The 15,609-nt window shown below is 36.2% G+C and overlaps 1 protein-coding gene across 1 annotated transcript in view; it reads left to right on the top strand.

Moving 5' to 3' along the window:
- LOC114224854 (A disintegrin and metallopeptidase domain 3-like) overlaps nucleotides 1-15,609 on the top strand; it is a 165,222-nt gene that overhangs the window by 60,021 nt on the left and 89,592 nt on the right. Inside the window, exons 7-9 of the mRNA XM_088021314.1 lie at nucleotides 9,437-9,499; nucleotides 14,928-14,999; nucleotides 15,234-15,400. Of these exons, the coding sequence (XP_087877440.1) occupies nucleotides 9,437-9,499; nucleotides 14,928-14,999; nucleotides 15,234-15,400 (302 nt within the window). The remainder of the gene's footprint in view (nucleotides 1-9,436; nucleotides 9,500-14,927; nucleotides 15,000-15,233; nucleotides 15,401-15,609) is intronic.

Raw genomic sequence — 15,609 nt, 5'->3', positions numbered from 1 at the left:
CCACACACTAGATTTTGGGCATATTTTGGTCTGTTAGAAAAAAGTGCCTCCTAAAATTTTAAAGGAAGAAAGACATATATGTACAAAATAAGGGTTGATACAACGAAGGGATGGAAGATGACTGTAAAGATGAAAATTATAAAAGATTTTATAAAAGGAATTGATAAAATAAGACGTTGTTTGAAAAAAGAAAGAACAAGATTTAAAAAAAAAAAAGGAGAAAAGTTAGTGAATATGATCAGGCAAGAGACTAGAACAAAGCCATACACTAATGTTTTAGGGTATATTTTGATCTGTTAGAAGAAACTGTATCTCAAAATTTTAAAGAGAGAACAACTTATATATATATGCCAAAAATAAGGGTAACTACTATGAAGGGATAAAATATGACTCTAAAAATGAAAAATAAAAAGTGTTTTTTTTAAAAAAGGGATTGATAAGATGTTGGTTGAAAAAGGGAAAAAGAAAAATAAAAAAAAACAGTTAAAATAATTAACTTTGATGAACTAATGAATCATGGTAAAAACAACCATGAATTCTATGTGCAGTATTCCCCTAGCGCTGGAGTTCTCCCGTTCTCCTTGATCAGTAAACTTGGTCTTGGCTTGCTGGCTGTTCGTGCTGATCTTCTGGGGGAGGGGCCTGTTGCCATGGTTTCCAAATGTCTTTGCCGGAGGCTGAATTGCCCCGCCTTGTCGGTCTGGGCTAAGCAAGCTGCTCCGGTTTTCTCTCAGGAGCTTTTGTTCCCTGCAAACTCTCGGTACAGCTTTGGAGGACCAGGGCGAAAATGGTGGCTTCCCATTCTCCACCTGGAGGAGCTGAGAACTTGGGGCCCCACTCCTCAGTGCACCCCCAGAGAAAAGCAGCCACTCCCGTCTCCCTGGTCTCCGGCTGCACTCCGTGCTCACCCGGCCTGTGACCAAGCGTTTGTATCTCTGGCACCCGACCCCATGTGGAGTCTCCAAACCCAGCAGATCCCTGCGGTGTGTTCCTGCACCGCTCCTCCCGGGGGAGATAGGGGAGTCTCCCTGGCTCTGCCGCTTGTTGGGTCCCTGCTGGAGGAGCAGTGGCCCGACTGGGCTGCGGATCACAGTTTATGGCAACCCCGAGCTGAGACCCTGCGCCTCGGCTCCGTCTCTGCAGCCGGCTTCCCCGCTCTGATACCTGGGAGCTCTGCCGCACTCAGGCACCCCCGGTCTTTCTGTGACTCCAGGGATCCTGAGACCACACTGTCCCGGGAGGATTCCACCCCCCGCTTAGCCACTGCAGCGACGTCCCTCAGCGGAGCCAACTTCTAAAAGGTCCGATTTTGTGCTCGGTGGCTCTATCACTTGCCAGAAGCGGCCTACGGAGGCCCCCTCCCCTGCCGTCTATCCTACTGAATATCGCCTTGGGTTCACTTCTCCGCACGTCCTACCTTCCAGTAAGTGGTCGCTTCTCTGTTCAGAGTTGTTGCTACTCTCCTCTTTGATCTCCTGTTGAGTTCGTAGGTGTTCCGAATGGTTTGATCCCTATTCAGCTGAATTCCTGAGAGCAGAGGAAATCTAGGTCTCCCACTCCTCTCCCATCTTGCTCCACCCCCTCTGTCCTGGAAGCTCTTTATCTCTCTTTCTATTTTCAAGGACAGCCTAGCTGGATATAGTATTCTTGGCTGTATATTTTTCTTGTTTAGTGCTCTGAATATATCATGCCAGTCCTTTCTGGCCTGCCAGGTCTCTGTGGATAGGCCTGTTGCCAATCTAATGTTTCTACCATTATAGGTTACATATCTCTTCTCCTGAGCTGCTTTCAGGATTTTCTCTTTGTCTTGGAGACTTGTAAGTTGTACTATTAGATGTTGGGATGTTGACCTATAATTATTGATTTTGAGAGGGGTTCTCTGTGCCTCCTGGATTTTGATGGCTGATTCCTTCCCCACATTAAGGAAGTTCTCTCTTATAATTTTCTCCAGTATACCTTCTGCCCCTCTCTCTCCTTCTTCTTCTTCTGGGATCCCAATTATTCTAATGTTGTTTCGTCTTATGGTATCACTAATCTCTCGAATTCTGCCCTCGTGATCCAGTAGTTGTTTATCTCTCTTTTTCTCAGCTTCTTTATTTTCCATCATTTGTTCTTGTATTTCACTGATTCTCTCTTCTGCCTCATTTATCCTAGCAGTTAGTGCCCCCTTTTTTTATTGTACCTCATTAATAGCCTTTTTGATTTCGACTTTGTTAGATTTTAGTTCTTTTATTTCTCCAGAAAGAGTTTCTCTAATAACTTCCATGCTTTTTTCAAACCCAGCTAGTATCTTTAAAATCATGATTCTCAACTCTGGATCTGACACCGTACTAATGTCCATATTGAGTAGGTCCCTGGCAGTCAGTACTACCTCTTCTTGTTTTTGTTGAGGTGATTTTTTCCATCTTTTCATTTTGTTCAGAGGAGAATAGATGAATGAGAGAACAAAATGTTAACAGGGTAACAACGTGCCCATAAAATATACTCTAAACAAATCAGAAAAGACATGAAACCAGGGGAAAAGAAAGGGAGAGAAAGAAAAAGAAAGAGAAAAACAAAAGAAAAAGAAAAAGATAAAAACAAACAAAAACAGAACAAGACAAAAAAATATAATCAAATATGATCAGGCTGGTGCATAGATCAGTGCCACACACGAGATTTTGGGTGTATTTTGGTGTGTTAGAAGAAAGTGCCTCCCAAAATTGTAAAGAAAGAAAGACTTGTATATGTACAAAATCAGGGTTGATACAATCAAGGGATGGAATATGCCTGTAAAGATGAAAGTCATAAAATTTTATAAAAGGAATCGATAAAAGTTGATTGAAAAAAGAAAGAAGAGGATTTAAAAAAAAGATAAAAAAGGCGGGGAGAAAATGTGATCAGGTGGGAGACTAGAACAAAGCCATACACTAGAGATTTAGGGTACATTTTGATCTGTTAGAAGAAACTGTATCTCAAAATTTTAAAGAGAGAACAATTTATATATATATGCCAAAAATAAGAGTAGCTACTATGAAGGGATAGAATATGACTCTAAAAATGAAAAATAAAAATTTTTTTAAAGGGATTGATAAGATGTTCGTTGAAAAAGGGAAAAAGAGAAATTCAAAAAAGAAAAGACAGTTAAAAAAATTAACTTTGAAAGACTAAAGAATCATGGTAAAAAAGCCATGAATTCTATGTGCAGTATTCCCCTAGTGCTGGAGTTCTGTGGTTCTCATTGATCAGTAAACTTGGGCTTGGCTGGCTGTTCTTGCTGATCTTCCAGGGGAGTGGCCTGTTGCCCTCGTTCTCAAATGTCTTTTCCAGAGGCGGAATTGCCCCGCTCTTGTCAGTCCCGACTAAGTAATCTGCTCGGGTTTGCTCTCGGGAGGTTTTGTTCCCTGCAAGCTTTTGGTAAAGCTTTGGAGGACGAGAGTGAAAATGGCGGCTTCCTAATCTCCACCCTGGAGGAGCCAAGAACTTGAGGCCCCGCTCCTCAGTGTGCCTCCAGAGAAAAGCAGTCAATCACTCCCATCTTCCCGGTCTCCGGCTGCACTCCGTGCTCACCCGGCCTTTGACCAAGCATTTCTATCTCTGGCACCCAACTCGGTGTGGAATCTCCAAGCCCAGCAGATCCCTGCAGTGTGCTCCCACGCTGATCCTTCCAGGGGAGGAACAGGAGTCTCCCTGCATCTGCTGCTTGTTGGGTCCCTGCTGGAGGAGGAGTGGCCCGACTGTGTCACCAATCACAGTTTATGGCAACCCCAACCTGAGAGCCTGCGTCTCAGCTCTGTCTCTGCAGCCAGCTTCCCTGCTCTGATACCTGGGAGCTCTGCCACACTCAGGCACCCCTGGTCTTTCTGTGACCCCGAGGGTCCTGAGACCACACTGTCCCAGAGAGTGTTCCACCCCCCGCTTAGCCACTGGAGCGACGTCCCTCAGTGGAGCCGACTTCTAAAAGTTCCAATTTTGTGCTCCACTGCTCTATCACTTGCCAGAAGCGGCCAACGGAGGTCCCCTCACCTGCCATCTTCCTCCTGAATATTGCCTCGGATTCACTTCTCTGCACGTCCTACCTTCCAGAAAGGGTCGCTTTTCTGTTGAGTTGCTGCTATTCTTTTCTTTGATCTCCTGTTGAGTTCATAGGTGTTCAGAATGGTTTGGTCCCTATCCAGCTGAATTCCTGAGACTAATCGAAATCCAGGTCTCCTACTCCTCTGCCATCTTGCTCCATGCCCATGATAGTTAATTTTATATGTCAACTTGGCTGGGCTACATTGCCCAGATGGTCATATTTTCTGGGAATTCCTGTGAGCGTGTTTTTGAATAAGTTAAAATCTAAATCAGTGAACTTTGAGTAAAGCAGATTGTCCTCCATAATCTGGATGGGGCTCATGCAATCAGGTGAAGTCCTCAATGAAACAAAAGGATTGACCACCTCTTTAGTAAGACAGAATTCTCCAGATGATTACCTTTGTACTGAAACTGTAGCATCAGCTCACCCTGGGTCTCTAATCTGATGGTTTCTAGACCTGAAGTACAACATCAATTCTCACTGGGTTTCCAGCCTACTGGCCTTTTCTTTCCAGGTTTTGAACTTGCTAACCTCCATAATTATGTGATTCAATTCCTTATAATAAATCTAATTATAAGAAATAATCATACACATCCTACTGGTCCTGTTTTTCTGGGGAACCCTGAATAACTGAGTATAAAAGACTGATAATGGCAATTCAAGATAATAAAAATGTCATTAATGAATAAAGTACACCCAAGATATTCCACATTATTAAAGAATAATTTTTTTGAAAAAAAAGTCCTGAATTAAAAAAAAATCTTAAGAAACCCTAATAAAAAACATTGAGATATAATATGATTAATATATTAGACTTTATAAATAAATAAGGAAGAATCTTAAAGGCATCTTGGCCTCAAAGTCACCCATAAAAGTAGAGAAACAGACTGGCTTTGGCCTTTGCCAAATGAAGTGCTTATAAGATAGTGCATAATGTATATGTAGGATGCAGAGAACAGCTTCTCTGGATGGCATAAAAATTCCAACAAATTTTTATCTAGTCAAGTTGCCATTATAGTATAAAACCATTTGTACTTTTTCAAGAATTTTGAGACTATAGTATGTATGGGACTTTGAGGCACTATGCTTTAAGCCAGTACAGCAAAACAGAAATGAAACAATTTAACAGATTTATGTAGAAAACCACAGGACCATATCGATAGTTCCAAAAATATCATTTGGTCAAACTCAACATCCATTCATGATAAAAACTAGGATGTAGAAAACTTCCTTGATCTCTCTGTGCCCCCTCACATGAGCATAAAAAATAAAAACAGCCATCTGCAAAGTAGAAAGAGTGCTCTCACCAGATGCCACAGCTGCTGGTGCCTTGATCTTAAACTTCCTAGCCTCCAGAACTGTGAGAAGTAAGTGTACATTGTTCAAGCCACCTCGTTTATGGCATATTTATTAGAGCATGAACTGACTAAAATAGCCTGTCAGATTAGAAATAGTGCAAGGCTGTCTGCCCTCACTATTTCTAGCAAACTCTTTTCCTAGAGTTCCTAGAGAGTTCAATAGGAGAAAGAATAATAAAGGGCATACTGTTTTGAAAGAAAAATCATGTCCTTTTTTTTTTCAGTGACCTAACTCAGTACATAGAAAATTTTAAACAATCTCCACCAAAGTTATCAGTACTAATAAGAAAGTCTAACAAGGTCACACGAAATAAAGAAATTGATATGGTTAAAATATTTATTTTCCTCAAACGGATCTGTAGATTCAGTGTAATCCCAAACAAAATTCCAGAAAACACTTTTGTGGAAATTGTTCTCAATTTTATAAAGAGTGATGCAAACTACTCTCATAGTTTTAAAAATAAGAACAAGATGAAGGACTTACATTATTTTTTTCTTAAAGAGCCAGAGAGTAAATATTTTTGATTTGTGGGGCAGATGGTCTGTTGCAGCTACTTCACTCAACATTTGTGGCATGAAGAGAGCATAGAGGATGTATAAACAAATGGGTATGCCTCTGTAACAATAAAATATTTTTCTATAAAACAGGAAGCCATATCTCAGGCCATAGTTTGCTGACCCCTGCTATAGAGATGCATATTGTGTTATTGATATAAATGTAGACATATAGATCAGTAGATCAGAATAGATCAGAAATACACCCACATGCTGTTGGCTGATTGATTTTCCACGAAGGTGCTAATAAAGACTTTGAAAGACTAAAGAATGACCTATTCAATGAGTGGTGCTAAAATACTTGATATTCACATGAAATAAAATCAATTTTAGCCCTTATTCAGAAAAACTGAATTAGAGCATGGACTTAAATGTCAAGGCTAAACAAAATTTCTGGGGAACTTAAGAGAAACCAAATTAATGAGCCATAAGCCTGTGAAAGATGTTCAGTTATGAAAGATGTTCAATATCATTCATTAATCATCAGGGAACTGCAAATTAAAACCTCAATGAGATATTTATGCCGACCAATAGGAATGGATACAATGACAGAGACTTATAATACCAAATACAGGCAAAAATATGGAGTAATTGGCACTCTTTTTATTTCTGGGTAAAAATGGAGAATAATCAAACTGTTTTAAAAAGAAATCTGGCATTTTTCAGAGGAATGTTGAAAAAGAAAAGCAGAGCTGTGGCATCACAATTCTGGACTTCCAGCTCTATTACAAAGCTGTCATCATCAAGACAGTATGGTACTGGCACAAAAACAGACACATAGATCAATGGAACAGAATAGAGAGCCCAGAAATGGACCCTCAACTCTATGGTCAACTAATCTTTGACAAAGCAGGAATGTCCAATGGAAAAAAGTCTCTTCAACAAATGGTGTGGGGAAAATTGGACAGCCACATGCAGAAGAATGAAACTGGACATTTCCTTACACCACACACAAAAATAGACTCAAAATGGTTGAAAGACCTCAGTGTGAGACAGGAGTCCATCAACATCCTAAAGGAGAACACAGGCAGCAACCTCTTCAACCTCTAGTCGCAGCAACTTCTTCCTAGAAACATCGACAAAGGCAAGGGAAGCAAGAGGAAAAATGAACTATTGGGACTTCATCAAGATAAAAAGCTTTTGCACAGCAAAAGAAATAGTCAACAAAACCAAAAGACAACCAACAGAATGGGAGAAGATATTTGCAAATGACATATCAGATAAAGGGCTAGTATCCAAAATCTATAAAGAACTTATCAAACTCAACACCCAAAGAACAAATGATCCAATCAAGAAATGGGCAGAAGACATGAACAGACATTTTTCCAAAGAAGACATCCACATGGCCAACAGACACAGGAAAAAGTGCTCAGCATCACTCGGCATCAGGGAAATCCAAATCAAAACCTCAATGAAATAATCACCTCACACCAGTCAGAATGGCTAAAATTAACAAGTTAGGAAATGACAGATGTTGGTGGGGATGCGGAGAAGGGGGAACCCTCCTACACTGTTGGTGGGAATGCAAGCTGGTGCAGCCACTCTGGAAAACAGTATGGATGTTCCTCAAAAAGTTGAAAATAGAGTTACCGTATGATCTAGCAATTGCACTACTGGGTATTTACCCCAAAGGTACAAATGTAGGGATCCGAAGGGGTATGTGCACCCCGATGTTTATAGCAGCAATGTCCACCATAGCCAAACTGTTGAAAGAGCCAAGATGTCCATCCACAGATGAATGGATAAAGAAGATGTGATATATATATATATATATATATATATATATATATATATACACACACACAATGGAATACACACACACACACACACACACAAACACACACAATGGAATATTATGCAGCCATCAAAAGGAATGAGATCTTGCCATTTGCAACGACGTGGATGGAACTGGAGGGTATTATGATGAGCGAAATAAGTCAATCAGAGAAAGACATGTATCATATGATCTCACTGATATGAAGAATTCTTAATCTCAGGAAACAAACTGAGGGTTGCTGGAGTGGTGGGGGGTGGGAGGGATGGTGTGGCTGGGTGATAGACATTGGGGAGGGTATGTGCTATGGTAGCACCGTGAATTGTGTAAGGCTGTTGAATCACAGACCTGTACCTCTGAAACAAATAATACATTATATGTTACAAAGAAAAAGAAAAGAAGAAGAAGAAGATAGCAGGAGGGGAAGAATGAAGTGGGGGGAATTGGAGGGGGAGACGAACCATGAGAGACTATGGACTCTGAGCAACAAACTGAGGGTTCTAGAGGGGAGGGGGTGGGGTGATGGGTTAGCCTGGTGATGGGTATTAAAGAGGGCACGTTCTATGTGGAGCACTGGGTGTTATATGCAAACAATGAATCATGGAACACTACATCAAAAACTAATGATGTAATGTATGGTGATTAACATAACATAATAAAAAAAGAGAAAAAAAGAAAGAAATCTGGCATTTTTGTCCTACTTTACACACCCATAATTACCATATGACTCAGGTATTCCCTTTTAAGAATTTTCCAAGAAAAATTAAAGAACATAATTGCACAAAGACCTCTACATGGATATGCATAGTTTTATTTATAATAGCTACAATTTCTAAATAATCCAAGTGATCATCAACAGGTAAATGTATAAAGAAATTGGGATATAATTGTAAAATGACACACTACTTAGCAATAAACACTAATGAATTATTAAGAATCACAGCATAACAGATAAATGCTGAGTGAAAGAAGCCAGATATAAGAGTATGTGACATATGATTCCAGTTTTATGAAATTCTAGAATAGATTATTCTAACCTATGGTTAGAGAGAGCAGATCATTAATTGCCTTGAGTTATGTGGGCCCTTGACTTGGAAGAGGGTGATGGAAACATTCTTTGTCTTATTTATAGAAATGGTTACATGGGTATATACATTAATATCAATTTATATAACTGTGATAGAGTTAACATAAATAAAGTATAAAAACAATGAGAAATTAAAGGCAATTTGGGAGAAAGATGATGGGAGTTAATTTAGCTTGAAGGTTGGAGGAGGGTCTAAGAGGAAAGTTTTGAGAAAAGGAAACATGGCTTTTCCTTCATTTCACTAACTTTTTTGAGGATTCTAATTATAAAGAATATAAGAGGAAAGCTTTCGATTTGTTCCTAAAATTTTTATTTGGAATCTCACCTTATTTTTTCAGGGGCCTCCATCATCTTATTTTGCTATCACTTATATCTATATCTTTATGTATCTGTAGCGAACTATCCTATCTATCTATCATCTATCTATCTGCCTATCATCATCTGTCTGTCTATCCCTTTCTCTCTGTGTGTGCTTGTGTGTGTGTGTATATATGTGAGAATAACAAACAATATAAGAATTTTTTCTTATAGAATGTTTTATTTTTATGTTTTATTTAAATGTTTTATTTTTATGTTTTATTTAATTCATGTCCTCTGTTTTACAGAAAGATTCAGATGAACTATTGGAAAGAATTCTGAAAATACAAATCATTATGGATAAAGCTTTGGTATGCATTATTGATATTGATAATATTTTTGTTTTGTGTTTAAATTCAAAGGGAATATGAAAATGAAAATTCCACTTGTCTGAAATACAGGTATATTTTACTCTGTTCAAAATATGTATCTGAGTGTAGCAGGACATAAAGAAATGTCAATTGCCTTTGCATTGGCATTGAGGGGACTAATATTTATAGTATTGATTTCAAAATCAATATAGAATTCTAGCAAAGATGTATAATTTGTATGTATGAAGAGTTCTACTACATTATAATCTAGTCAATTATAATGAGCTGCATATATTTCTGGATCCGCCCCAAATAGTGATGAAACTCTTACATAAATTAATTTTTATTTTTAAAATAAGCTATTTAATTATTGAATTGGAGATTCCTGTTATTAAAAAGTATCTTTTATAAGATTATTTTATGCTTTATAATTTCGTGGATTCTCTTAAATTCTCTGATGGAAATTTTATATTTTAAAAATGGGAAGAATTATTCATAGGAATGTTCATTTAGTTAGGGAATATATTTTTTAAAGATTTTATTTATTTATTTGAAAGAAAGAGCATGAGCAGAGTGAGGGCAGAGGGAGAAGCAGACTCCCCGTTGGTCAGGGAACCCATGGTGAGACTCCATCCTGGGACTCCGAGATCATGACCTGAGCTGAAGGCAGACACTTAACCAATGAACCACCCAGGTGCCCCAGTTAGGGAAATTTTTGTTTATATAATCAGTTTTTAGCAAAGCCATTTTGTTTAGCAATTACGAAATCTGATCTTTCATTATTACTGATATTTTTGCATAAGGTCTGTCAATAAGTGCATAATTTTCAAAATTAGTTTTTGTTGATAAAAGGAAATATTTAAATCTTTACATAATTTTTTATAAAAACAGCAGGAAAAAGTAGACAACATAATAATAAAGAAAAAAGCACATATAATTTTATATGCACATTTCCTTTCTTTTATTTAAACATGTATGTGTAAGTTCTTATACCTTTGTTTTGTATATGCTGTTCTGTAAATTATTTTATAATGTTTTCCCACATATTAATGAAACATATTATTTCAATTTAATTTTAACATTCACCTAGTGTCTGATTAATATATTTAATATAATTTAATGTATTTTACTAGCTAATGCCCTTTGGGGGCATTTAGATTTAGGTTTTGGTTGTTACATGAGGAATAATACTCACAAGCATTGAAATTATGCTCTGCCACAGCTGCCCCCATGAAGTTGCTAAAATTAAATCTAGACGGCCTACTTTCCTCTCTCCATTTAACTGAATACCTTCTTCCTTTCCAATAAAAACAGAAGGCATTTTCAATGCAAATGTCATCATGAGAAAACAACAACAAAGAACTCTAGAGCTTTTATATCTTATGATTAGTATTCCCTCTTTTTTATGTTTATCTGTCTTAAATTTTAAAGTATGACTTTGTAAACTATTTTTTTCCTTACTCAGATAATCCCTGCTTTTTCATTAGAATGTTTAGTTGATTTATGTTTATCAAAATTACTAATACTGTGGATGTAGGTTAAGTACTGCTATGCTCTTAGTGTTCTACTCTTCCTATTAGTTATTTGTTCTTTTGTTCCTCCTTTACTACCCTTGGATTAATGGGTTATTTTTAGTTTTTATCTTTATCTCCTATATTGGTTTTTTCTGTGATCTCTCTTTATCCCCCACATCTTACCCCAGTGGTTTCTTTATTGGTTTGAATTTACATTCCTAACTAGAATTAATATTATATCACTTCACATATAATGTAAAAGCTTTATAACACTAAAGTTCCATTTAACCCTGATGTGGATATTAACTCCTTAACAGATACAGCATTTGCAGATATCTTCTCTTGTTCAGTAGGTTTCTTTTCTGTTTTGTTAATGATTTCTTTCACCATGCAAAAGCTTTTTTTTCCCCAAAAGCTTTTCATTTTGATGTAGTTCCAATAGTTTATTTTTGCTTTTGTTTCCCTTGCCTTAGAATAAATATCTAGAAAAATGTTGCTATGGTTGATGTCAGAGAATTATTCCCTGTGCTCTCTTCTAGGATTTTTATGATTTCATGTCTCACATTTACATCTTTACATTTTGAGTTTAGTTTTGTGTATGATGTTAGAAAGTGGTCCAGTTTCATTCTTTTCATGTAGCTGTCCAGTTTTTGCAACATCATTTATGGAACAAATTGTCTTTTCCCCATCATATATGCTTGCCTTCTTTGTCATAGATTAATTGGCTATATAATTGTGGGTTTATTTCTGGGCTTTCTATTCTGTTCCATTGATCCATGTGTCTACTTTTGTGCCAATACCATATTGTTTTGATTACTACAGCTTTGTAATATATCTTGAAATATGGAATTGTGTTACCTCCAGCTTTGTTCTTCTTGCTTAACATTGCTTTGGCTATTTGGGATCTTTGTGGTTCCATTACAGAGCCATGAAATAGAATGAGGTCATGCTATTTGTGACAACATGGATGGATCTAGAAGCTATTGTGTTAAATGATGTAAATCAGACTGAGAAAAACAAGTACCATATGATTTTACTCATATGTGGAATCTAAAAAAATAAAATAAACAAGAAGCAGAATTAGACATATAAACATAGAGAAAAAACTGATGGCTGCCAAAGTGGAGGGAGTTGGGGATTAGGTAAAATGGGTGAAAGGGAGTGGGAGATACAGTCTTCTAGTTATGGAATGAATGTTATGGGAATAAAAGGCACAGCATAACATTAGAAATAGAGTCAGTGATATTGTAATAGCTTTGTATGGTGACAAATAGGAGCTACATTTGTGGTGAGCATAGGGTAATGTTTATACTTTTGGAATTACTATGCTGTACACCTGAAACTGATGTAACATTTTGTGTCAACTGCACTCAAATAAAGAATTAATGAAAATAATCGTAAAAATAAACCTGTGATTTTTTTAAACCAAACTTATCAATTTATACAGGACCTAAGGACCATAAACTCTTTTGTAATTTCTCGGCACCCTGTGGTCTCAAATCCAGCTTTTAATTTTTTTAATTTTTTATATAAATTCAATTAGCCAACATATAGTACATCAATAGTTTCAGGTGTAGTGTTCCGTCTGTGATGTTATTATATTTTACTTTGCCATGTGTTATAAACCACAAAATAAATTATTTTTTTAAATATTCAATTTTTTGAAGAAATTAAGGAAAAGAAAAAAGAATTTAATTTTTCCCTCATGTTTACCATTTTCTTTTTTTTAATTATTTTTTAAAATTCTTTTTTCTATTCTTTTTTTTAAAGATTTATTTATTTTGAGAGAGTGAGAATGAGAGAGAGAGAGAGAGTACATGAGAGGGGGGAGGGTTAGAGGGAGAAGCAGGCTCCCCGCTGAGCAGGGAGCCCGATGAGGGACCTGATCCCAGGACTCCAGGATCATGACCTGAGCCGAAGGCAGTCGCTTAACCAACTGAGCCACCCAGGCGCCCCCATGTTTACCATTTTCAAAGCTCTTCTTTCCTTCTTATAAGTCTGTGTTTCTGATATTTCTGTCTAGCTTGTTGATGAATTTGCTTCAGCTTTTGCTCATCTGAAATCATTTTTATTTCATCTTCACTTTTTAAATATTTTATTTGGAAATATTTTCAAACTTTCAAAAAAGTTGCAAGAATTGTGCTCTGGTGAGTGCTGTGAATTGTGTAAGACTGTTGAATCACAGATCTGTACCTCTGAAACAAATAATACATTATATATTAAAAAAAAAAGAAGATAGCAGGAGGGGAAGAATGAAGGGGGGAATCAGAGGGGGAGATGAATCATGAGAGACAATGGACTCTGAAAAACAAACTGAGGGTTCTAGAGGGGAGGGGGGTGGGGGGATGGGTTAGCCCAGTGATAGGTATTAAAGAGGGCATGTTCTGCATGGAGCACTGGGTGTTATACGCAAACAATGAATCATGGAACACTACATCAAAAACTAATGATGTACTGTATGGTGATTAACATAATAAAAAAAGGCAAGAAATAGTTATACTCTCTTTATTAGGATTTATTAATATTGTATCCCATTATCACTTGTGCTCTATTTGAAAGTAAGTTGTAAATTGCATCATGGAGCTTTTTTTTTTCAGTGTATGTTTACCTAGAATAAGATCATTATCTTATATAACCACAATAGGGTTATCCATGTAAGGAAAAATAACATTGTTAAAATACTTTTTATCAAGTCTACCATAACTTAATTGCGTTATAGTTGGACAATGTGATCTAAGTGACAGTTTTATATTCAAAGAACTCTTTAATGGCCTAATATGGGTGAATTTATACAAAACTTCCATGTATGTTTGAAAAATATATATATATGTGTATATATATATACACATTCTTTCATTGTTTTATATAAGCCTTTATTCACCTTCACTCATACCACACAGGCTGCACTGTGCATAAATATACAATATGATTTATTGGAAAAGAGAAATAGCAAAGTACAAATAGTTTCTAGAGACCTAGGAGGATAACATCTCTTTTGTCTGTATCAGACAACTCTATCCATTACATTTTTTTTCTGTTAGTAGTTTTTGCAGACCTGCTGCAGATTTTTGAAGGTCTCAAGCTGCCACTTTTCATGTTTTCACCAAAAACTTAGAAATGTGTGTTCACATACAACTAAAGTATTTAAGAGAAAATATGTGATTTTTGTCTCCTTGAATGAAGACAATTGCTTGAATTTATTTTTATTATTATGGTACATTGTTTATCCAGGATATGTAGTATGTTATCTTATTGTAATGAAGATAAATGGTGACATATGATATAGCAGGTAAAAATGACTTAGTAGCTTAGAGATTTGAGTCCTGCTTCTTATCTTTAGTAGTTATATGATCTTGGAAACTTACCTTTCAAACCTCCATTTTATATGTGTAAAGAGGAAAATAATCACAACCTTCTCATTTTAATATTATTGATTAATATGCAAGCTCCCTAGGTTTAAGCTTAAAACTTACTAAGCCATTGATAAACCTTAATTCGGTTTTTTTTCCTTTCACTGAGCACCACCTTATTTTAACATTTTATATCCATTTAAAATGTGGTACTTTAAAGAGGGTACTTTAAAATGGAGCACTGGGTGCTACGCAAACAATGAATCATGGAACACTGTTCTAGAGGGGAGGGGGAAAGGGGATGGGTTAGCCTGGTGATGGGTATTAAAGAGGGAATGTTCTGCATGGAGCACTGGGTGTTATACACAAACAATGAATCAGGGAACACTACATCAAAAACTAATAATGTAATGTATGGTGATTAACATAACAATAAAAATAAAAAAACTAATGATGTAATGTGTGGTGATTAACATTAACAATATAAAATTAAAAATAATTAATTAAAAAATAAAATGTGGTACTTTAGTAATTTTCAGTAGTGAAACAAAATTTGTCTTTCAGTTTGATTACATGGGCTCTGAAGTGGCATTTGCAGCTGAGAAAGTTGTCCATATCTTTGGTCTTATCAACATTGTAAGTATTTATGTTTCATTTAAATATTAAACATTCCTGTTAATGCAATAACATTGTTTGTATAAATAACATTTTCAATTTTATTAAAAAGTATATTTCTACCAACTAGTTTCACCCACCAATGGATTCCATTTCCAAAAATGAGTAAATTGAATCTATTAGCATTAGGTATAGAGATGTAATATAATACTTATGACTACCTAAACCTGTATGTGGTGTATCTTCTATTTTTAGATGTTTTCCCAGCTTAAAGTGACTGTGAAGCTAACTTCTTTGGAGCTCTGGTCAGATCAAAATAAGATTTCAACTAAGGGGGATGCAGATGAAGTACTACAAAGACTTGTTTCATGGAAAGAACAATTTTTGTTTCAAAGATCTCATGATATGGCATATTTATTAATGTGAGTGCATTTTTTGCATTGATATAGGGCTTATCAAATTATATGATATGTTAACTATCAAAATTATATATAAAATGTGTTATGTATAATGACAAGAAACCTCAAAAATTGTACGTATACTGTTAGCAAAATGCAAAATATAAAAATCTAATAACAATGTAAGACACTAAAACATGGTAGGCCATTATTCTCAGAGTAGACTGTTCATC

The sequence above is a fragment of the Eumetopias jubatus genome, unplaced genomic scaffold (genome assembly GCF_037043125.1).
Source record: "Eumetopias jubatus isolate StellerSeaLion01/CBP00866 unplaced genomic scaffold, mEumJub1_p1.0 scaffold_2, whole genome shotgun sequence".
Lineage (NCBI taxonomy): Eukaryota > Metazoa > Chordata > Mammalia > Carnivora > Otariidae > Eumetopias > Eumetopias jubatus.
This window is presented reverse-complemented; position numbering and strand designations above follow the sequence as displayed.